This window comes from Plecotus auritus (assembly GCF_963455305.1).
Source record: "Plecotus auritus genome assembly, chromosome: 10".
Lineage (NCBI taxonomy): Eukaryota > Metazoa > Chordata > Mammalia > Chiroptera > Vespertilionidae > Plecotus > Plecotus auritus.
The window spans coordinates 59,318,965-59,343,559 of record NC_137785.1 but is presented as its reverse complement, the minus strand read 5'-3'; the positions used below and the strand labels follow the sequence as shown (position 1 = coordinate 59,343,559).

General features: G+C 61.4%; 1 protein-coding gene across 1 annotated transcript in view; it reads right to left on the bottom strand.

Annotated features, from left to right (window-relative positions):
- Positions 1-23,925, bottom strand: part of ZNF423 (zinc finger protein 423) — a 244,990-nt gene extending 221,065 nt beyond the window's left edge. Inside the window, exon 1 of the mRNA XM_080644591.1 lies at positions 23,632-23,925. Coding sequence (XP_080500717.1) covers positions 23,632-23,671 — 40 coding nt within the window. The 5' untranslated portion in view covers positions 23,672-23,925. The remainder of the gene's footprint in view (positions 1-23,631) is intronic.
- Positions 23,926-24,595: the final 670 nt, after the last annotated feature.

Here is a 24,595-nt window from a genome sequence, read left to right as displayed (position 1 = left end):
CCTCCGGCTTCTCATCCTAGGAGGTGCTGCATGCCCTCGTGCTCAAGCCGTTTTGAACTTGGATTTTACGCCTGGCGGCCCAAAGGGTCCCACCCAGTACCAGCCTGGTCTCCCAGCCACTTCCATCAGAACAGAATGTCTGGCCCGGCCGCTTGCTCTTCCTCCTTCCAGAATAACCTTCAGGCCCTAGGTGTGGCTCAGGGGTTGAGCATCAACCTATGAACCAGGAGGTCACGGTGTAATTCCCGGTCAGGGCACACGCCCGGGTTGTGGGCTCATCCCCAGTAGGGGGCGTGCAGGAGGCAGCCAGTCAATGATTCTCTCTTATCATTGATGTTTCTATCTCTCCCTCTCCTTTCCTCTCTGAAATCAACAAAAATATATTTTTTATTTTTTTTTAAATATATTTTATTGATATTTTACAGAGAGAGGAAGGGAGAGGGATAGAGAGCTAGAAACATCGATGAGAGAGAAACATCGATCAGCTGCCTCCTGCACACCTCCCACTGGGGATGTGCCCGCAACCAAGGTACATGCCCTTGACCGGAATCGAACCTGGGACCCTTCAGTCCGCAGGCCGACGCTCCATCCACTGAGCCAAACCGGTTTCAGCAACAAAAATATATTTTTTAAAAAACAGAATAGTCTTCAGGTTTCTCTGTCCAATTCGGGGCTGGGCGGGGTGGGGGGGGGGGGGGGCGGCCGAGGGGAGGGAGAGATGGATGCACTCCTCTCCCCAGGGGACCCTCACAGCCCCAGGTCAGGAAGATTAGGGCCCAGGTAAGTGGAGGAAGAGTTATGCTAATGACACCATCAAGCAATAAAGCGTTCGAGAAACTTCAAAGTGCCGAGTCCCACTGGCCTGGAATAAGTAGAGGTTAGAGGTCACACTGAACTATGTCTTTGCTCGTTTTATCTTACGTGTTCCCTCCGGGAGGCGGGGACAGTTCCTATTTTGCGGTGGAACAACCTAAGAGGGAGGGCAGGCCCCGGAGCCTGGAGGCCTGAGTTCAAATCCGGCCTCCTCCACCGGCCATGTGACCGGGGGCTCGGGCCTCGGTTTCCTCATCTGTATAAGTAACGACCACTTAGAGCCATTGTGAGGGTAACGTGAGACCCCTGTGTGAGGGGCAAAGAGCCGGGCTGTGGCTCCCCCAGGCGTCCGTGGTCCTCAGGGAGACCAGGGCGGGTTGCCAGCATTCGTCAGCGTCACCCCGTGCTCTGTTGTTCCTGCCTTTCCCTCCTGCAAAGCAGAAGCTCCAGAAAAGCAACCAAGTATCCGGGGCTGCCGGGCCGTCGGGGCGTCGGGACATGTGGGGCAGGCGGCCTTCCTTAGCTCCGAACGCAACCCCAGCCCAGGCCCGGCCAAACCATCCCTGCCCTGGCCAGGGGTCGGGCGGCCCACCCACCACCAGCAGGCTGACCACGAGTTACCATCAGCTCCAAGTCCTCCCAGCCCAGCCCACTGACCAAGCTGGGCGCCACCTCCATCCGCGGAACAGCCTGCGCTCAGGACGGGCCTGTCTTCTGGGGGCAGTGGGCCTGCAAGAAGCCCGAGGGAGGAGGCCAGGCATGTTCTGCAAAAGCCAGCTCCTGGGAATGAGGGCGTGACCTCCCACAGTGACTCCCTTTCCGCACCTGTCCCCCTCCCCGCCGGCCACGTGGACACGGGAGGGAGACCTGGGGCCCACAGCCGCTCCCGCAGAGCCAGGGGCCCAGGGCAGCCACTCACCAAGCAAGGGCCTGAGCCCTGTCTCCTAACCACAGCCCAGAGCAGGGACCAAGGGCCCAGGCCTGCAGGACACTGGGCACTGGGCCAACAGGCCGTGACAACCAGGAGCCCAGGTCCCGGGGTCAGGCATGCGCAGGGCGGTCTGATGAATGAATGTGCCCCATCTGCGGGCAGCCCACTCCCCTCCCCCCCACTGCCCGGATGGCCGCCAGGCAGGACCCACACCTGGCGGCGCCAGATCTGCCGAGTGCTCTGAGAAGCGAGAACTCGGAACGGATGCTCCCATGACATCTCCAGGTTCTTAAAGGCTGTTCTGTACAAACAACCCAATGAAAACACGTCTGTGGGCGGCGCGGCCTCAGGCCACCCCTTTGCAACCTTAACAGAGGGACAGGCTGGAAGATAGCATCAAGGAGACGGCTCGGGTCTGCAGGTTCCTCCACTCACCCCACCCACCTGGCCCTCACCCCGCCCACCTGGCCCTCACCCCGCCCACCTGGCCCTCACTAGCCCACCTGGCCCTCACCCCGCCCACCTGGCCCTCACCCCGCCCACCTGGCCCTCACCTCACCCCCTGGCCCTCACCTGGCCCACCTGGCCCTCACCCCGCCCACCTGGCCCTCACCTCACCCCCTGGCCCTCAACCCGCCCACCTGGCCCTCACCTCACCCCCTGGCCCTCACCTGGCCCACCTGGCCCTCACCCCGCCCACCTGGCCCTCACCTCACCCCCTGGCCCTCACCTGGCCCACCTGGCCCTCACCTGGCCCACCTGGCCCTCACCTGGACCACCTGGCCCCCACCTGGCCCACCTGGCCCTCACCTCAACCCCTGGCCCTCACTGGCCCACCTGGCCCTCACCTCGCCCACCTGGCCCTCACTGGCCCACCTGGCCCTCACCTCACCCCCTGGCCCTCACTGGCCCACCTGGCCCTCACCTGGCCCACCTGGCCCTCACCTGGCCCACCTGGCCCACCTGGCCCTCACCTCACCCCCTGGCCCTCACCTGGCCCACCTGGCCCCCACCTGGCCCACCTGGCCCTCACCTCACCCCCTGGCCCTCACCTGGCCCACCTGGCCCTCACCTCGCCCACCTGGCCCTCACCTCGCCCACCTGGCCCTCACCTGGCCCACCTGGCCCTCACTGGCCCACCTGGCCCTCACCTGGCCCACCTGGCCCTCACCTCGCCCACCTGGCCCTCACCTCGCCCACCTGGCCCTCATCTCGCCCACCTGGCGCCGACGACCCCCTGCAAGCCCCGGATTGGAATGGGGTTCACAGGTGTGGGCGCCTTAATCCGCCTGCACAAGCTCCACCCACCAGGCAATACCCACAGCCCCGAAAACACCTCTGGGCAGAGAACACCCCGCACTGGGCTGGGCTCTTCCTGGGACTGGGACTGAGTGTCCTCTGGACGCTGACGGGTTGCCCTGCGCGAGAGGAGGCGGCTGCGCATGCGCGGGGCTCCAGCCTTAAGTATTGATAGTTTCATAAACTGCCAGCGATTATTCGGTTTCACAAGAACAATCACTATGCAAATGAAGCCGCCGGCGGACACACGCAGGGCGGTTCCATTCACTGGCCCATGTTTATGAAAAGAAACTCGGCCTGGCCCTGACCGAGTGCTAAGAAAATGTTTAATCACAAGATACAATTGAGAGAGGAAATTAGGCAAATCAGAAAAAAATGCCTGGACTTGGCTCCCCAAGCCCCCCACCCCCCACCTCCGGCCCCTCCTTTATTCAGCAAGACAAGGATGGCGGCAGGAACGGGGTCCCAGAGGACACACAGATGTCAGCTCTCAGGGGTTAGGGAAGCAGGTTCCCCCATCGGAACTGCCCTCGCAGAGGGCACACCATTCCTTACATTTGTCGTTTGGGGGGGCTTGTGGGAAGGGAGGAGTGGGAGAATGAGCAGGGGCTTCAGCAGGGCTGGGCACGTGGGCGTGCAGGGAGGGAGGGGGAAACTCCCAGGGCTCAGGTGCTGGCCGCCAGGTCACACCTGTGCTGGGACAGGTGCTCAGGGGGCCGGGCCCCTGGACCACAGCACTAGGATGGGGCAAGTTCCCAGCAGGGGGCAGTCTTAGGGCCCAGGCAACACCTGAGGACACAGGGACCCGAGAGGGGGCGTGGGGGCTGGGGGCCAGGAGGATGCAGGACCCTGGAGGCGGATCTCAAGCCCTTAGCGGGCCAACCATCAGCCCAGAAGTTAGCCTCAGCATCAGGTTAGAGCAGAGGGAATCTCCCATCAGGCTTTGGGCCAGGCTGTGACCCCTGTGGTTCCAGCCTGTGCAGCCTGTGTGACCCCAGCAAGTTACTCTCTCTGCGCTGCCATTGCCCCTCCTTTAAGATAGGGATTCAGGCCCGGCTGGTGTGGCTCAGGGGTTGAGCATTGACCTAGGAACCAGGAGATCACAGTTGGATTCCCAGTCAGGGCACATGCCCAGGATGTGGGCTCGATCCCCAGTGGGCAGCTGATCAATGATTCTCCCTCCTCATTGATGTTTCTATCTCTCTCCCTCTCCACTACTCTCTGAAATCAATACAAATATATTTAAGTCAATAAATAAATAAGATAGGGATTAGGAAAGCATGCCTTGCCATACTAAACATAGTAAATGCTCAGTGAAGGTTAGCTATCTGGCCCAGCTCCCTCACTGCCCAGAGAGGGTGGGTGAATTTCCCCGAGGCGCACAGATCGAGTGCCGACACAGAACTGACCCCAGCTCCAGTGTCTCCAGCAGAGATTTACGGGAAGAATGGCCTGGGCCGCCCGGGGCTCCTCTGGGAAGTGCACATAGTCGCCAAGGAGGAGGTGGAAGGAGAGACCTCTGCAGCCACAGCTCCCTGGGGCTGGGGGAAACCGGAGCCCAGCCCTGGCAGGGCCTCCCAGGGGCCAGGGCAGGGGCAGCTGTCCAGAACTGTCTGTCCACGGAGGGGGCAGGGAGGCCGCCACTTGGAGCACGCCGCGTGCCAGTCCCTGGGGCCCGGCCGCTCAGCCTGCTGGCTCCATCCAGAGCCCGCCCCGAGGGATGCTGGGGGAGGCAGCCAGGATCAGAGCCGCCGGCTGTGCGCGCCCCTCCCCCAGCAACAGGGGACTAAAGTGGGTCAAGGAGGAAGGAGGGGGCCCAGGAGGGCTGGGGGAGGGGCCCGAGGAGCTCAGAAGGCACCCAGAGGGAGGGGACCAGGGGAGGATGCCTGGAAAAGCAAAACCATGTGTGCAGTGGGCCTTGGAGGGCGCGGGCCAGCAGTGCAGGGCTGCGGAGGGCTTGAGGGTTCTCCAAGCCAGCGCAGACTTAACTGCAGGGGCCTCAGCCCTGGCTCCTACCCCCAGGGGGCTGATCCTGCTCTCTCCCACCCCCTGACCTTGGGGCTCCGTTTCCCCCAAGCCCTCAGCCTCCTCCAGAGCCCCACCCCCCCGTGGCCAGCCCAAGGGTCTGGGAGGGGCCCTGGCATCAGCTTCGCCCTCTGGCACAGGCCTAGAGGTGGGCCCACCTTGGCCCAGCTGTCCAGCCAGGGGGGTGGGGAGAAGCAATCTAGCTCACCCCATCCAGGCTCAGCAGGGCCTGGCGGTGCGGCGGTGCCAGGCCACGCCAGGCCTCAGTCGCCAGGGAGAGCGGCTAGAGGGGCCCGCGTCCCCCCAGGGGCCTCCTGCTGCAAAACAAAAGGGAGGAGGCAGGAAACGCCAAACCGGCTGGTCCTCGCCAGGAGAGGAAGCCAGGCCCCCCAGCCACTCAGGGGCAGGGGCTGGGGGTCACACTTCCACCCGGGGAGCCAGGGGCTGCCTCCACCCTAGGCTGGAGTTGGCCCAATTATCAGCTCCTCTCCCGGCTCCCCCACCCTGGACGGCCCAAAAAAAAAAAAAAAAACAAAACGGAAAGAACCACCCAGCAACTCGATCTGGTCCAGAAACCTCCAGGGTCCCCGGGTTCCAGGAAGCCTCGCAGGAGGGGGTGCAGGGCAGGGAATGCAGAGGGTCGGTGCCCAGGGAGAGGGCTGCGGGGGGGGGGCGGGTGGAGCCGCTCCCAGGCTCTCAGCCAGGACGGGCACGGTGAAGGGCAGGCTGGAGACGCCGCCATGGAGGGTCACGCACCCCCGGGTCCAAACTGAGGCTCCGGGAAAAGGTTGAGGCGGCCGATGCAGGCTCCCAGGCCGGCCAGGCCTCAGGCCAGAGGGGCGGTGTGCATGGCAACAGAGAGAGGCCCGGAGACAGGGCCCTTTAAATCTGGGAGTCCCTCGGCAAGGCCACCCACCCCCAACCACCACATCCAAGATTCCTGGGCTGAGCCAGCTGGACTCTTGGGGTTTGGGGGTGGGGTGGGGCACACAGCAGGGAGGAGCCCTCCCCGAAATGCAGCCAGCACTTCCCACCAAGCAGAACTGAGGGTGTGCCCTGCCCTCCCCCGCCCCACCCCAATGTCCCACCCACCTGACCTCACCCTCCCACCCCCCCAGCCCCTCCACACTGCTTCTCCCCCAGTGAAGCTCAGGGGCAGGCCCAGGCAGGCAGCAGGGGGAGGGGGGTGGAGGGTGCACTTGGCCACCAGCTGGGTCCTCAGGGGGAACGTGATGTTACCAGCCTCAGAGTTCATGGCTGTTTATGGGTCTGTCTCCCAGCCCAGCGTGGGCCCCTAGGGGCTGGGGAGAGGGGCGGCTCCCTCTCAGGCCTGTAGACAGTGGCCCTGGGAGTGACTCACGGGCCCCAGGGTGGCAGGCAGCCTGCCTGCGACATGTGACCTTGGACCACAGGCTGACCCTCACCTGCAGGCTGGCAAACCTAGTGGCTCCAACCTCCCAGGGCTGTGGACGGGAGCAGTCAGCATGCCCTGGCCACACGGTCAGCCTCAGTCCCGTTACTGACGACTGCCCGACCCTTCCGGCCACCCCGGCCAAGCCTGCGTCCACAGGAGAGCAGACCTGGAGCCCTCCTAACGAAACGAGGCGGCACAGCCAGCACGGCTCCGTGGTTGAACCAGGAGGTCACAGTTCAATTCCCAATCAGGGCACCGGCCCGGGTTGTGGGCTGTATCCCCAGGAGGGGGTGTGCAGGAGGCAGCCGTCCCATGCTTCTCTCTCCTCACGGATGCCCCTTCCTCTCTGAAATCAACACAAATACATTTACAAACACAAGGCAGCACAGAGAGGCCAGGGACAGGCCCAGCCTCACCCGCAGTCCACGTAGGGAACACGCCGCCCCGCACCCGGGGCACATGGAGCGAGGGGCATCTTGAGGCGATTCAGAATGAAGCCCTTGCAGGTACCCCATGCTTTCTGAACTGCGGGCGCCGCGGGCACAAGCTGGATTGGGGGATGGGGGCAGCTCGGGGACCTGGGTGACAGCAATGGAGTGTCTAGTCTCCCCTCCACCTGCAACCCTCACCTAACGGTGTGCGGGGCCCCTCTCCGCCCGGGCCTGGTGAGCCGGGGCCTGGAGCTCAGGACCCCTGTCCCTGGGACATGGGGATGCTGGACAGGAGCAGCCTGATGGATGGCTGCACACGCCCCGTGGAGGCCGGGCAAGGCGGCGGGCCCTCCGGCCTCCCTTCCTGCTGCTCGCTGGGTCCTGAGAGGCCAGGAGAACCCCTGGAACCAAGTGCTGAGCTCAGAGGTTATGCAAGGCTCGGGGTCATTCAAGCTCAAGCCCAGGGCGGCCCTGGGGACTCCCCAGAAAGGGCCACCCCACGCCCAGGGCCCCGTTGCCCTCCCACCCACCCTCTTTCCTCACCCTTCCAGGAGCCACCCCACTTGTCCCTGCCCCTCCAGACACACGCCCCTTCGCGTCCTCGTGGGAAGGGACCATGGCCTTCTCTTCTCCCTCCTCCCCACGCAGGGCTGGGCCCAAGGCAGGGGGTGGCCCTGGGAATGAGCTCAGAGCGTCCCTCTGGGAGTCCCTCCCCTCGCCTGGCCAGCTGACACGCGGCCTCCATGTCATGACCTCCCAGGACCGCACAGGCGAGGCCGACAGCCCGAGCAGTGTCCCCACGAGCGACTTACGGTGTGACTTTCACACTTCCTGCCGGCCTCAGGACCCGGCCCCCCACTCCACTGTCAGCTCTCTGACGGGGGACCCGGCCCCCCACTCCACTGTCAGCTCTCTGACGGGGGACCCGGCCGGCCCCCCACTCCACTGTCAGCTCTCTGACTGGGGGACCTGGCCCCCCACTCCACTGTCAGCTCTCTGACGGGGGACCCGGCCAGCCCCCCACTCCACTGTCAGCTCTCTGATGGGGGACCCGGCCCCCCACTCCACTGTCAGCTCTCTGACGGGGGAACCTGGCCCTCGTCACTCATCCCTGTGCCCCAGCCACCACTGAGGAGCGAGCACAGAGCCAGGGAATGAATGAAGTCAGGCAGGGTCCACCCAGGGAATGAATGAGTGAGTGATTTCAAGGGGCAAACCCAGAATCGTGACTCAGATCTGCCTGCAAATGTTCTGTCTGTCCTTTCTTAAGCATCTGCAGATACACTCAAAACCACCCCCACGCCCGTGTCCCCCACACATGCACGCCAGGCGGCCACGCGCAGGCCACTCGTGGCTCTGGGGCCAGAGAGCCAGCCTTCACACCCTGTCCAGCCCCAGCTTGGGACATCGGGCAATTCAATTTCCCACCCTGTGCCTCAGTTTCCCCTTCTGTACGCCGGGGCGATCACAGGACCTCATGGGGCTGCGATGGAGCGAAATGAATGAGTGAGTGGGCGTGAAGTGCTCAGAACCATCAGGACATTGATTTGTGATTGTCCATAACCCCGCGCTGTCCACTGCGCTCCCCCAGCCCTGCCCCAAAGCCGAGGGCCCCCCGCCCGGTGCTCCAGCCCCCAGAGGTCCCCCATGGCGCACATCTGGCCGCAGGGCCCCAGCCCTCCCGCGGGCGGCCCCCAGCTGCGGGCTAGACGCCAGCACTGCCCTCGCCGCCCCGCCCCCAGTTCCCCAGCTCGGGGCCTAGGACTGGGAGTTCTAGGGGCGCCCGCTGTGCCCGCCAGCCCTAGCCTAGGAGGGGCGGGGCCCCGCGGTGCGGAACAAGCCCAGGCCCCATCAGGGGCGCAGGCGAGAGCCACAGCCTGCGCCTTCCCAGCCGGCCTCCTGCCGCGGTGCTTTGTGCCCAAACCCAGGCCTGAGTTATTGCGCGCAGCCATGGAGCCCAGGCCCGCGCCTCAAAGGGGGCCCAGGGCTGCCCACGTGGTCCGGGCAGACTAGAGCCCAGGAGGGGCTGGTTCCCAAGCGCCTGGCTGCCCCGCCCCAAACCCAGAGACCCCTCCCCTTGGCCCCCTCCCCACCTCCTCTCCCGCCTCCTGGCCCTCTCCCAGCCCACCCTTCTGCACCTCCAGCCACCCCCATCCTCCTCCCCTCATCTCCCAGGACCCAAATCTACAGAGGCCCCAGGCCATCTCCCACCAGGAAACCTCTGCTCCCCGACCCCACGGGCCAGGGTCACAGCCTGGCTTGGAACAGGGTTAGGTTCTGGGCTGGGCCGCGGAGGGACGGCCGTGGGAGCCTCCTGGCCTCATTTAGCCATCTGTCAGGTGGGGGTGGGAATGGGTCCAGTGCCAGACACTGGGGACACGGCCGTGACCGAGACAGGCAGGGACTCTGCGCGCAGCCGGCCTGCCCAGGAGGGACCGTCCCCGGAGCCCTCCACGGTGACTTTCACAGGCTTCCGCTGAGATAGGACGGACGGCGTGGTGTGGGGAAGAGGGGGAGCGTCACGAGGCTCCCAGGGCAAGATTGGGAGCAGAAGCCACCCGGTCCCCGAAAGAGCTCCACTGAACGGATTCACCGGCCGGAGAAGCCTCTCTCTGAGGCCTGGGCTGTCACAGAAACCACAGGGCTGAACCAGTGGGGGCGGGGGGGGCGGGGAGGGGGGTCCTCTCAGCCCAGGGAGGGACCCGCCTCCCACATCCTCCAGCCCCTTCAGAGCACCAATCACAAAGGCTTCCAGCCCCCAGCTCCCCTCTTAACCCTCCCATCACCCTGGACTCAAGCATCACCTCCCACTGGCCCTGTCTGGACAGCTTCCCCCACCTCTCCCTGCCTAGGGTCATTCCCCAGAAATTATGGGATTGACTCACATACTTGTGGACGGCCCCCACCCCCCCCCCCACCCCCGGTCCCGCTAGAACAACCTGCCTGTTCACCTGTTTCAGCACCATGAACAGTGCCCAGCACAGAGTAGGTGCTCAATAAACATGTAGGGGATGAGTCAATCAATAGGTAGTGGTGGTCAACTTCAAATGCCAGGAAGCCAAACTCTACCCAGGTAAGATGATTCCGTGACAAGTGTGTACTAGGTTTGGAGATTAGAAACGATGGGCCTCGAACTTTTTGAAAGGCCGCATTACGTCAGTTTGCTTTTATGAAGTTAGTCCCTGCTTTTTAACACGTTGGTACCTGTTTTCAGTAACCGAAAGAAGTCTGAAGAGGGTGTTCGCTTTTACGAAGAAAGGTGAAAAGTGGAAATAACATCCAGCGTTTGTTTTGCAGCAGCCATTATAGAGGTAGCAGCACTCCGGCAGCAATCCTCAAGATTTAGATAAATGGGAGGGAGGGAGGGAGGGAGCGAGGGAGGGAGGGAGGGAGGGAGGGAGGGAGGAGGGGGTAAGGAAAGTAAAGGGAGAAAAGGAAGACAAGGAAAGAAGGGAGGATGGATGGATTGATGGATAATGGGTGATGGATGGATAGATGATGGATGGATGGATGGATGATGAATGGATAGATGGTTGATGGATGATGGATGGATGGATGGATGGATGGATGGATGGGTGGATGGATGGATGGAGGATGGATGAATGGCTGATGGTTGATGGGTGATGGATGTATGTATGGATGGATGGATGGAGGATGGATAGATGGATGGATGGATGGATGGATGGATGGATGGAGGATGGATGGTGGGTGATGGGTGATGGATGATAGATGGATGGATGATGGATGGATGGAGGATGGAGGGTGGGATGGATGGATGGATGGATGGATGGATGGAGGATGGAGGATGGAGGATGGAGGATGGATGATGGATGATGGATGGTGGGTGATGGATGGATGATGGATGGATGGATAATGGATGATGGATGGTGGGTGATGGGTGATGGATGGAGGATGGATGGAGAATGGATGGATGGATGGAGGATGGAGGGAGGGATGGATGGATGATGGATGATGGGTGATGGGTGATGGGTGATGGATGGATGATGGATGGATGGATGAATGGAGAAAAAGACATGAATAAAGAGCCAGCTGATGGAAACAAATGCCCAAACCCCCCAAGCTCCACATTCAATGCAGTGCCCCTTCCTAAAGAAGACATAGAGATGGTCCATAGACATGAAGAAAAGTGGTTAACTTCACTAGTCATCAGGAAAGTACAAGTTAAAACAATGAGCTATGTCTTGCCTGCCAGACTGACAAAAAGAAGGGGGAGGAAGAAGAGGAGGAAAGAGAGGACGACGAGGAGGAAAGGGGAAAAGCACTCGTCCTGTGTGGGCAGGATTCGGAGAGACGCGCACTCCCACATCATAGCTGAAGGGTCCCTTGGCACCCCCTTTGCGGAGGGCAATTTGAGAATAGCTATCATATTTGTCACGTGACCACCCTCTGACCTAACTAACTATTCCACTTCCAGGCATCTGGCCTAAGAAACACGACGATTTATAAACGAGGCTTCTCCCTGCACCCCCGTTTGTAACAGGAAAGAACTGCAGGCACCTCCACGTCCATCAACAAAGGACTGTCAGTACGTTCTAGCACGTCTATTCCGCAGCCGTGTGGCCGGGGCGTAGGTCTCCTCCACAAACATGAGGGGATCTCCCAGACTCCTGGTCCTGAACCCCAGCTGCACTCCTTTTTTTAAGTACCAAAAAGCTTTAAAAAAAAACAAAAACAAAAACAACAGAGCTGGGGCCGCAGCCCCAGGGTTCCTGATGGCTTGGTCTGTGGTGGGGCCCAGGTGATGGCATTTCTCTAAGTGCCTCAGAGGATGCTAATGTGCAACCAGGATCGGAAACTCACCACCTCGTGGCGACAGCAACAACAGGAAGTGTAGTCCAGCGGCCTACGACGCTATCCAGGCTCCCACGAGGCGTGTGTGGGGCCGCGCACACGTGTTTTGGTCTAAATGCTCCACAGAAAAGGCCGGGGAGGAAAGATAACTACGGAACATGTTTATCTCTAGGAAGCGGGGGATCGCATGATTATCGAAGATGTGGAAATCATTCCTTCAAATATGTGAAGATGGCCCTGGCCGGTGGGGCTCAGTGGAGAGAGCGCTGGCCTGCAGACCGAAGGGTCCTGGGTTCGATTCCGGTCAAGGGCACGTCCCTCGGTGGCAGGCTCCTCCCCCGCCCGGGCCCTGGTCGGGGTTCGTGCAACCAATGGATGTGTTTCTCTCACATCGACATTGCTCTCTGTCTTTCCCACTCTCTCTAACAATCAATGGGAAAATATTCTCGAGTGATTAACAAAAGATTAAAAATTAAATAAACGAGCACAAAAACCTCATGTTGCTTTTATCGTTCAGAAACAATGTTTTACAGCCAGCACAACGCTTCGCACAAAGCCTTCAAGGAACAGTAGCTACACTCACTGAGGAGCGAGGGTGGACGTGCGGGCTCCCAGCCTCCAGGAAGACAGCTCTCACCTCCCCAACACCTGAAGGGGGGAGGGGGAGGGGGAGGGGGGAGGGGAAGGGGAGGCGGATGAGGAGGCAGGGACCATCACAGATGCCAGCAGCCAGCCGTCTGGGGCCTGTGCCCCCTGCAGCCCACCCACCCACTCACCCACCCACCCACTCACCCACTCACTCGCTCACCCACTCGTTCACTTAGGAATCCATTTACTCCCTGAGCAGTCATTTGTTCAGTTCACTCCTCCGCTCGTCCATTCATTTATCCCCTCAGCAGTTTACACCTTTACTCGTTCACTTTAAAAATCCTTTTGAAACACAAGGACCCAGCCCGGCCGGTGTGGCTCCACGGTTAAGCATCAACCCACCAACCAGGAGGTCACAGTTCAATTCCCAGTGTGGGGCGTGGAGGAGGCAGCCGGTCGACGATTCTCTCTCATCGTTGATGTTTCTCTCTCTCTCTCTCTCTCTCTCTCTCTCTCTCTCTCTCTCTCTCTCTCTCTCTCTCTCCCTTCCTCTCTGACATCAATGAAAATATATTTAAAATATAAAGAAAGAGACAAGGACCGGAAACCCAGGCCGAGGCCACGGCCGAGTGAGCGTGGGGCTCTGGAAGGGCTGGCTGCGTCCCACACAAAGCAGTCCTTCCCCTGGGCGGGCAGAGGAGGAGAGCTTTGCGGGCTTCCCACAGGGCTGCTGGGGGGTGGGGGGCTGTGGCCCCAGGAGCCAGGACCGGGGCCCACGCACCCGGATGAGAGGAGGCAGGCTGCAGCTTCCTGGAAAGGATGTGGGAACCTCCAGCTGAAGCCGCCCCGATGCGCTAGGGAGGTGGTGAGCCCCCCGACAGGGAAAGGGTGCCGGTCCTAGCTGGATGTCAGGCAGACACACCCAGAAAGCCGGCTTTCCTTTCCCACCAGGATTCTCCGGCTTCTGAGGCGGTCAAAGACTAAGAGTGAGGCACTGGATCTGCCCCACAGGCGTGCCAGGCCCCTGGCTGGCCGGTCCCTCGCTGAGGGCGCAGGGCATCTGCAGAGCTGTCCTGGGCCCCGGGAGGGTGTGCCCTGCTTGCACCCCTGCTCCCCAGAGATCCCCGCGCTCTCTGTAGCCGCCACCCCTGGTGCCAGGAGCCTGCCCCCGCTTTCCATCCTTCCCCACCCCTGGGAGCCCACTCTCCTCCCTCACCCTCTCCCTGGGGACACTCTGGAGCTGGTGATTATCTCTCCTCTCCCCAGGTTCAGCCGGCAGCCCCCAGGGGCCAGGGACAAAGCGGCATCTCTGCTGCAGGGACCAGCACTGTGCTGTAGGTGGCTTGGCTACAAAGTCCTGCAGCCCCCAGGCCAAGGAGGTACACCTGGCCTGGACGTGGCAGCCACTACCCACTCCCCCACCCCCCAGCACCCCGCGCCAGCCATGCCCTGCTCCCAACCCAGCCCAGATGGCCATCACTGCCTTCCGGCAGGTAAACTTCAGTGCCACCGGAGTTAGGTGAACAGTATGTTTTATTTAATTAGGATCAACAGAAGAGATAAACCTCACAGCGGGAAAGGGAATGACAACGTTGCGGAAAAGAATTCATGCCTAGGTAACGAAAGGGCAAGTTTCAATTACAGACAAAACGGGGGAGGAGAAGGGCCTGGTGACGCAAAGGACAGCGCCAGCGTCTGCAGGACCCAGACCGGGGCCCAGAGGGGTCGGCGCTCTGGGCCGGAAACCAAGGCACCGAGGTGGCCCGTGCGGAGCAGCCGTCCCTCGCCTTGCTTTTTTTTTTATAAATTATATTTTATTTTTATTTTTTTAAATATATTTTATTGATTTTTTACAGAGAGGAAGGGAGAGGGAGAGTTAGAAACATCGATGAGAGAGAAACATCGATCAGCTGCCTCCTGCACACCTCCCACTGGGGATGTGCCCGCAACCAAGGTACATGCCCTTGACCGGAATCGAACCCGGGACCCCTCAGTCCGCAGGCCGACGCTCTATCCACGGAGCCACACCGGTCAGGGCTCCCTCCCCTTTCATTTATTTATTTATTTACTTATTTATTTATTTATTTTTAGCCTCACCTGAGGCCCTTTTCCCATTGAATTTTAGAGAGAGTGGACGAGAGAGGGAGAGACAGAGAGAAACACTGATGTGAGAGAGACACATTGGTTTGTTGCCTCCTGCACCCGCTTCGACCAGGGCCGGGGAGGAGCCTGCAGCCGAGGTACGTGCCCTTGACCTTCCGGTCCGCAGGCCGACGCTCTATCCACTGAGCCACACTGGCCAGGGCCCTCCCCTTTCTTCATCACAGACAAACCAGGGCTGGGTGAGTCAGGGGCCACCTGGGTCCTGGCAGGCAGGTGTGGGGGCCCCTGGGTCACTGGGCAAGCGCACACCCAGTCCGTCTCCAGAGGAATGAAGTCCCCAAGGACACTGGAGAGGACGAACGTTCTAAGCTTGAGAATGGTCACCTGACGGCTCAGCTGCTTCTGGGCGTCCCTCCTGGCCTGGCCCCAGCCCCCAGGCCTGACGGGGTCCCGGTCTCTGTCCTCGCTCTGGGCACACCAGCCAGCCACACGGCTCACCCTAGCGCCAGGAACACACGCCGGCTCCTCGGAGAGCCTCTTCCTGGTCTGTGCCTCTGTGTCCCAGCTCTCCCCGGAATAACGCGGCCGGGAATCGGAGGGCCTCCCGGGAGGGCGGAGGGCTGAGCCCCCCAACGCACCGCCACCTGGTGCCGCCTGAGCGCGGAGCTCACGGTGGCGACGGTGCACAGCAGTGTGAGCGCACTGAATGCCACTGAGCAGGGCGCTTAAAGGCGGTTACGCCCCGGCCGGTGAGCATCCTCTCATGCGCCAAGCGGTCTCGGGTTCGATTCCCGGTCAGGGCACGGGGCGCAGGAAGGAGGCAGCCGACTGATGTTTCTCTTTCATCGATGTGTCTCTCGCTCTCTCTCTCCTTCTCTCTGGAATCAATGTGAAGAAGTGTTCTTCCTTAAAAAGTGGTGACGATGGTAGATTTGATGTTACCTATAGCTCATCTCAGTTTTTCCCAAAGTGAAGAAATGAAGCGGACACCCCTTCCTCTCGGAGGGAGAGTGTGCGAGCATCTGCGGGACGGGCTACTTAACCAGCTTTACCGCAGGGGTGCCCCTCGCCGCCCGAGGACCCCGTGGTCTGGCCAAACCCACTCTCCCCCCTCGTCAGGGCTCCCTCACCTCTTCCAGCACACCACCTTCAACTCTCTCAATAAAAGCCTCTTGGGAGCGAGGGTTTCCCATACAACACACTGCAGGTTCCGTAGCTCAGGGAAGCAGGTCTACCAGCACACTCTCCCTCCCGCCCTCCTTCCCGGGGCTGGGGGCATCCCACAGGCCGGGCCGACCGCTGGGGCACCATTCTCTCTCCTCCCCGCAGCCCTGGGCCTGGGGTGACGTCAGCCCCATCACCCCATGAGCTGCGACGGGGAAATGGCTGGTAGACGAATGAGCCCATCGACAGAGCCCCATTTCATATCCCAGTTCCAAAGATGACACGAACATCTGCTTTCACTTCAAGACATTAATTTTCAATTATCGGAGAAAAACAAAATTAGTCCCAACAAATTGCTGGCCAACACGGGCTCTCGTCCGGTGGTTCGAAATAACAACTTCGGGGCCCATGTGAGTGTCCTCCTCCCGTCTCCTGGCCGGTCCCTGTCATCTGGGCCTCCTGGCCCCCGGTCGGTCCAGCCCCAGGCCACTGCCCCTCCGGGAGCCAGGTGCAGAGGACCTGAGGGGTGTGAGGCTTTTATCTCCCTGCAGAAGGCAGGGGTGAAGCGGGAGGGCAGGGGGGTAAAGAGAAACATCCCACCCCAGCCGGTGTGGCTCAGTGGGTAGAGCGTCAGCCTGCGGACTGAAGGTGTCCCGGGTTCAATTCCAGTCGAGGGCACAAGGTCCCGGGTGGCGAGCTCGATCCCCAGTAGGGGACGTGCAGGAGGTAGCCGATCCATGACTCTCTCTCTCCTCACTGGTGTTCCTCTCTGTCTCACCCTCTCCCTTCCTCTCTGAAATCAATAAAAATATTTTTTTTAATAAAAAGAGAGAGAGAGAGAGAGAGAGAGAGAGAACACACCCACCCTGACCCTGTTCAGCCGTGGACCTGGCAGGCTTGCCTCTGTCGGGAGCAGGAATTCACACACTAGGCTTGCGGGTCACTCCTAAGTTCAAGGGCGCCCAGGAAAGGCACCCCGGAATCGCCTTACAACTCGCGTTTGCCATCTGCAATGGGAGAAGCGTTCTCTTGGGAGACCCTGCTGCCCTTGCACAGTGCCATCCCGGATCCTCCGTCCCCAACGCCACAGCCGGCCTCCGAGCCTGCAACGCTCATCAACTCCCTGGAACCAAGAGCCGCTTGCCGGCGTCCCGTCCACCCAGGTCAGGGCCTGCAGGACATTTGGGAAAAACCCTGAACTTGCCGACCCCAAGGACCCCAAACCCAGAGAACACCGCACTGGGGAATGTCTCTCCTCCCCACCGCCATCTCCTCCGACGGGCACCGTGTTCCGTCCCAGGGCTGCTACGTCGATAAGAAGCTCGGACGCGTGAATGCGCAGAAGACCTGGCAGATAACCCTGCGGCCGTCGCCGCGGCCGACTTGCTCCCCGGGACCCAGCGTGTGCTTGCCTCGTGACCACGGGGTGGGGGACACCCAAGAAAGGCCCAAAGACTAAAATAAATAAAAAATAAAAAATGAAAGACAGAAAACGAAACGCCACCGCCACCATCGAGGGGAAATTATATCTTTCCGAAGAGAAGGCAAGCCGTCGCCACTTCGGAAGCCAGCCGGTAACTGAGCCCACATTGTGTAATTGACTTCGCCGGTAGAACAACAGGCCCCTAACAAAGAGAGTGTCAGTGTTTGCACAGCGCTAATCTATAACGCTGGGAGGCCCGCGCTGTCAGCCAGGGCTGACAGTACAATAGCTTTCAAAGGGATATTACCATCGCGCTTTCATTCCTGACATCAATCAAGACAAAGAGAGCCCTTTCCGCGAGACATTAAAAATCAAACCTTTGTAGGAGAAGATGGGTGACGCCGCGCGCTCCTTGAAGGCGGGCGGGCCCAGAGCAATCAGCTAATTGGTGCTCCTCGGCAGAGGGGAGAGTATTTGTATTTACGGCGCGTCCAACCCCAATCGTCGGCGGCTGCTGATCCCGGCGGGTAAGCGGGTGAATCCAAAGTTTCCCTCGGCATCTCCCCGGCTCCGCTCCGCCCTGCCGCTCCCACCGTAGGCCCAGGGAGCTGACAAGCGGGCGCTGAAAACTTCAAGCGGGATAGAGTCCACGCAGGCTTCCTGAGTCCATCTTGGGTGCGAAACGACTCTGATTACCCACGAACCTGTCTCTGCGCACACACACACAAAAAGCCCTTGCAAGCTGACGGGATTTTGCAGAAATTGTCAGATTCACCCGCCAAGGTGCCCTGAGGTTTCCCCGGGCAACCCACAGTCACGGAACCGTGTCCAAGGTACCCTTCCATTGTGGCTGCGCTGGGCCCGCACCGAAGGAAGGAGTCCTGCCATCGAATACAAACATGACGATGACATCCTCAAGACATGACCATGACATTCTTTCACAACACCAGTGGACCGTGGGCAAGGTGTGGCTCAGTGGTTAGAGTGTCCGCCTGCACACAGAAGGGTCACGGGTTCGGTTCCCGGTCAAGGGCACGTGCCTGGAGTGCAGGTTCGATCCCCTGGCCCTGGTCCAGGCACGTGCAGGAGGCAACAACCAATCAATGTGTCTCTCGCTCACATCGATGCTTCTCTCTCACTCTCTTTCTCTCTAGCCCCTCTCGCTCCCTTCCACTCTCTCTAAAAATCAATGGGAAAAATATGCTCCAGTGAGAATTAACCAACACCAAAAAAACACGAGTGGACCGTGGACAAGGGGTGGGGAAGGGTAAATCTATCCTCACCCTGGCCAACCAAAGAATTAACTAACTCCCCCCCCGCACCCCCTGGGCACCTTGGTTAAAAGAACGGGGCCACCTGGAAAGCGGGCCCCCTCTGCTTGCTTACCATCCACCAGTTTGGGGTGCCTGCAGGTGAGACCAGGTTGCCATTGACAGGCCCAGGAGCCGGGAGGTAAGAGGGGCTAATATTGGCAAGCACTCATTAGCCACACACTCTCCCAGCCGCCGAAGTCCCAGCGTCCCCCGGCCCAACAGCGTCCCCGGCCCAACACGGGCTCCAACAGGCCGCGCCCGCACGTCCTCCGGGCTGGGCAGAGTCCCTAGGCTAGGTGGCCGGAGGTCAAAGGCCATGGCTAAGGAGGGTGGAGAGAACGCTCCATGTCCAGCCGGGGGTCCCCCTCTGGGACTCCGAGCCAAGGTGCTCTGCGACTTTGCCCTCTGGCCCCTAACAGACCAGCTGCCAAAGCTACGCAGGGGGTCCCGGCCCTCAGACAGGGAGATGGCGCTCCCCGCGCACCTGCGGCGGCGGGAAAGGCGGTCTGCGCTTCGGCCATAGCGCCTTGTTCCTGTCTCTGTAAACAGTCTGAACAGAGGGGCTCTTCCTTTCACTGCAAAGGGGCGGGAATTTTGAAAGAAGAGGGAGCCGGCCCCAGCGCCCCGGAGGAGCCCCGTCCTCCTCCCGCCGCCGCCACCCACGGCAGCCTTTTTCCAGGGGCCGGGCAGCCTCGGCGGCGGCCCCGGGCCTCTTTCGTTTACACATCCAAATGAACAGTTAAGAGAAATCAATGCATCTAATTGCCAGACTATTAAATCCTACATCAGGGGGAGAATTCCAGCGCCACCAGCTTCGGAGTTGGCTACCGATACGGCAATTACTGCAACTTTCTATTCCACGGGACCAGATCCCCGCCTTTCAGCCCCGGCGAGAACGCAGCGCTGCTCGGCGAGGGAGGCGCACTCGGGGCTCCGCCTGGGGCCCCCTCCTCCCCCGCTGGCACGCTGTGGCGGGCGGGGGCCGTGCCAGGGCTCCGGGTTCCACCCAATGACTTGCCTGCCCACTGTCAAGAAACCCACACTGTGCCCCTGCCCGAATGAGTGTCCCCCTGGGCACCTGACGGTTCAATAGCAGGGCCCCCCTGCCTGAGGCATCCGCATTGCACGGCCTATTACTGCGTTTCTGCAGGGAAACAGGTGTAGGAATGCAAATGGCCTTTATTAGACATCATCGTGGAGCTGGGAGTGGGGGACTTCAATGGGGGGGGGGTGAAATATTAGGGTTTAAGTGTCCGCCGCCCCCACCCACACGGAAAGCTAAGTAAGAATCTGTGAAGGATCCGTCCTGCCCTTCCTACAAGATCAGGTACCTTTAGCCAAGCCGACCTCGACAATTTACACTTGTCCGCGGTCTCAGCTGAATGGAGAAACCTGTAACCTCACAACGCCTCTGTTTATTACATCTCAATTATTTCCATGGAAACAAGCAGCGGCGAGCGACACTGTTCCCCCAGTCCCTGGACCACCACATGCGTAAGATGGACTTCAGAGGAGCTACGGGCTGGCAGGAGGGGGGGGGGGGCGGCGAGAAGGGGAGGGGTCCGCAGAGAAGGCACTGGGGGGAGTTTGGGATGTTGGGACTGTGGGGGGGGGCGGGGGAAGGATGCGTGGACACAGCCTCACTGCTAATTAATATGAATAACTGTAATTAACAGGCTGTTGCGAGATGGGGAGCATGGGCGGCGAAAGTTTTCAGCGGAGGCTGGGAAAAAGATGGATCCATTTCCCGTGTAAAAGAACCGTGGGCCTGAGGAGGCCAGTGTGGGTGAGGGGAGGCCAGTTAGCCCGCAAGCGGACAGGTACTTGCAGCCGAAATAACATCAGTGAGAGGTGATGAGAACAGACCCAGAACGAGGCCAAAATGAATGAAGGGAACAAATCGCCGCACGGCCACCCCGTGCCACCTAGAAACAAAAAAAGCAGAACGTGGTGACGGGAGGGAAAACCGGCCGGAGAATGTGACTTGTGTAACATGCATGGTTTGGGGGTGGTTTTTGTTGGGGTTGTTTTTTTTTTTTTTTTTTAATCACAAGGCTTTTGATGAGCCTGTCCTCCCCCCTGCCCCACTGCCCTGCTCCCTTCCCTACTTGCTGGGCGACGCCATGGGTGCTGGGTTTTCCAAAAAAAAAAAAAAGGACGAATATCCCAGGGGACAAGTGACCCCCCCCCTCCAGAAGGGAGGTAGCACCCGTGCGTGGGAAACGAACCCCCCCCCTTCCCGGCCCCCCCCCCCACCAAGCCTGTTTGATTTTCAAAGCAGCAAAGCCTGTGCTTTCAAATCACACTTTCTGCCCGTCCATTAGAAATGGTTACATTTCTGCCTTTCCTCCCTGCCACGGGCTTTCACGTTTCCGAGATCAATTACAAATTACAGGCCAGCGACTCTGGCCGGCTGGGAAGCCCGCGTGCCTGGGCCTCGGCCCCCCCCCCCCCCCCCCCCCCACGCAGCGGTGGAGGCGAAGTAAAATAAAGCGAAATGTAAAAGGCACCACTGTTCCCTGAGAAAGCACCTTCCAGCATCTTTAAAGGTGAGGACCTGCCGTTTGAAACGCCTGGTGCGGAGCTGTCCACACTCTACACACACTTTTGAATATTGCTTGAGAAGAGGGCCGGGGGGGGGGGGGGGGGGGGGGGAGGGTGGCGTTCTTGAAAAGCAGTAAATCCGTCACCTGCTGCACCTCTTATCTATTCGAATCATCTTCTCCTTTAATTCATCCCTTGATAAGCGGCCAGGTCTCTGCCCTAGTCACCCGGGTAAACAGGATAAAAAGCAGAATAAAAAGCGAAACGGGGAGGGGGTGGGTGGGAGCGGCTGTGGGAAAATGCAGAGCACCACCGAGAGAAGCCGAGGAGGTCAGATTCCAGGGGCAGAGAGGCGCTGGGGGGCTGATACGGACAACACGTCCCCAAGATGCCTACACGGGTCTGCCCCCCTCTGCGGTCTCTTCCCTGCCATCCCTGTGCGTGAGCCGTCCGCTAGACAGCCACACGTGTGCGTTTAGAGAGCGGCACTCGTTTAACGCCACGTCAAGGCTCGTTCCACCAGAGGCAGAAAACCGATTCTGGAGTCTTTTCTCAGAAATACACAGAGTGGTTTCAGCATGAAGTTCCAGCAACTCCGAGCCACCCACCCATCTGATCACTGCCAATAGAGCTACCTCTCCTAAAAGAAGGAGGTCGGGGCCCTGGCCGGGTACCTCCGTTGGTCAGAGCATCATATGAGATGCCAAGGATGTGAGGCTCCAAGGTTCCTCCCCGCCCCCCCCACCCCCCTCCCAGCAGGGCACACACACACATGAATCAACCAATGGATGCAGACAGAAGTAGAACAACAAATCCATGTTTCTCTCCCCGCCCCCCTCTCTCAATAAATAACATTTTTAGAAATAAATAAATAAAGGAAGGCGGTTGGGAGGCAAGGACGGATGTGAGAAGTAGGTAAGCGCTGCGTCTTCTTTTATGAAAAGCCGCCTCCCATACACAGATGTCACTCAAGATCAACTGCCGGCGCTCAGTAATAAAACCGTGTTCCCAGCCAGAGGTTCGGGGTCTCCGTTTGCTCTGGGGGCCCCTGAAGTGGCTCTCCGGTCCTGAGCGCTGAGCCGGAGAGAGGGAAAAGAAACCCAGCGTCACGTCCCACCGCCCAGCCCTTCCAGGCAGCCAAAGGACAGACATCTGCCGAGCTCCTGTCCCCGCTTCTTGATGTCTCTCTCCTGCTTTCCTTGTCTCCCAGTCAGAGCACCCTCGGGCCCCTAAGTCTGTGGACCCGTCTAGGGGTGCCTGCCGGGGTGGGGGGGACCCAGACCCACTTCTCGCAAGGAAAAAGGGAGCAGGCGGCAGGCAGCGACTGGGAGTGTGAGCTGAGTGGGTCTGCTCTGAGGTGACAAGGAGGGTCTCACGGAGCCGCCACCAGGGATCCCCTGGGGCTCCAGAAGCAATGGCGGGGTCCCAGGGCCCCCAGCTGGGCTGCGGATTCTGCCCCAGCCCCTCCAGCCGGGAGCCAGGCTGGCAGGAAGGGAGCAGGGCCCCAGCGCCGCTGGCTCGCAGGCCTCAGGAAATGAACTTTGCAGAGCAGAGCTGGCTCAGGCCAGAGGTCAGCAGGGGCGCTGGGGGAGATGAGGCCTCAGGACTTTGGGCTCCAGCGACTCAGCTGCTATCCTGTCGCTCCTCTATCACCGCCCATGGCAGCCGGACACCCACCGAGGGGCTGGAATAGGGACAAAGCAGCAAGCGAGGCCTGGAGAGGCAGGCCGGCCGGCCGGTGGGGAGAGGAGCGCAGGGGAGGGGCTCAGTCAACCATGGCCTCTCCCGGGGGCCTAGGCTCTCCAAGGGCGCGCACTGGAGCGGGGGAGCCCCGGTGGAAATAGAAAGCAAAGCAAGGAGACGAAGGGTGGTGTGTGTGTGTGTGTGTGTGTGTGTGTGTGTGTGTGTGTGTCCTCACAAATGTGTGCACCCGGGGACCCACACTGGAAGCTGGCCTGGGTTTGGGTGCGCGGAGCCGGGTCCAGGCGCCCTCCAAGGAGGAGCGCGCACGGCGGTGGCTGAACTCCCCGGGGGACCGCGTCCCGCCAGCACCGCGCAGACAATGAACTCCTGGCGGAGGCTCCCGGCCCCGCTGGCCTCGGTGGGAGAGGCAGGAAGTGTGGGGGCCCGAGCCGGGTGCGCGGCGTGGCCAGGGGACACCCGGCGGCCGGGCCGCGTGCAAGCAACGCCCGCCGCCCTGGGCGTCCTGGGCGACCAGGCGGGGGCTGATGAAAGGCGGCGGGGCCCGGGGCCCGGGAGCCGGAGAGAGAGGCCTCGGAGCTGCCGGCCTCCGGGGCGTCCCGCCTCCCCGCCGGCCCACCCGCCACCTCCGAGATTCGCAATCCCCGCCAAGTCGGGCCCGCACCCCTTGATTGGCCACGCGGGCCCGGGGCCGGCACGCAGGCAGCAGCGGGGGCCCCTCCGCGGCGCCCTAGGCCCGGGTCCACCCCAGGCGGCGGCGCCGGGATGGAGAGGGTCGGAGGGCCGGAGAGGGTCGGCCGGGCCGAGAGGTTGACCACAGCGCGCCCCTTCCGCCGCCGCCACCGCCGCTGCGGCCGCCGCCTCCGCCTCCCGCTCCCGGCTTCCTCCTCCCCCTCCTCCGCCTCCGCCTCCTCCTCCGCCGCCGCCTCCTCCTCCTCCTCCTCCCCGCTCGCTCGCGCGGTCCCCGGCCGCCCGCCCGCCCGCCCGCTCGCTCGCTCGCCGGTCCCTCCTCCCTCACTCCCTCCCTCCCTCCGCGCTCGCTCGCGCCTCGCAGGGCCTCGCTCGCTCACCTTTCACCGAGCGCGGCTTCGCCTGCTTCCGCCTGGACATGTCCGGGGCTCCCGGCGCTCCGTCGCCCTTCGCCGCCGGCTCCCCCTGCCGCCCCCCGCCGCTGCGGGCAGCCCTGCTCCCCCTTCTCCTCCGCCTGCCTCTCGGAAACTTTTTTTTTTGCAGCCGGGTCGGCGGCTGCGGGGAGCAGATCGCAGGTCCGGGGCGGCCTCCCTGGGGGCGGGGGGGAGGCCGGGGGGTGCGCCTGGGCCCTGCCTGTTGCAATGCGGCAGCCGGGGGCTCGCGGTCCCAGTGGCGGTCCCAGCGGCGGTCCCAGCGGCGCGGGGAGTCCGGAGGCCACTCGGCTGAGCCGAGTTATGCAAAAAAAAAAAAAAAAAAAGCCGCCCCCCTCCTCCTCCCCACCCCCCGCCGGCCCCCGGCCCCTGCGGCCCCCTCCCTCCCCCACCCACCGCCACCCTCGCCCTCCTCCTCCTTCTCCTCCGCCCCTCGCCGGATTTTTGTGCAAAGTTTGCAGGCGTCCGGCCACGCAGCCCGGTGCGGAGCTCACAATGAGCCCATATGAGGAGGGGGGACGGGGCTGGAGTCGAAGGGTCTGGGGGGAGGAGGCCGGAGGCGGTCGGGAGCACGGAAGCTCAGCACCCCCCGGGGGGGTAAAGCCTTCGAATTATTCCCGGCCTCACACAAAAAATATAATAAATATTAGCGGCTAAAAAATGCCCAAACGCCTGGTTCGGAGAGTATGATGGATGGGGAGGGGGGGTCCCTCAACTCAGCCCACTTGGGGGCTCGAAACGGCCGCAGTGGCCCAGAAGCCGCAGCTCGGGGGGCCCTGGCTCACGCCCCCTTCTCTGGCTCTAGGCTCCGTCCGGCGCTGGCCCCCCGGAGGAGGAAGGGGCGCGCGGGGGGCGCTCAGGCGGTGGCGGGCAGGCGCACCCGTGCCCCGGGCATCGCTCAGCCCGTGCGCCC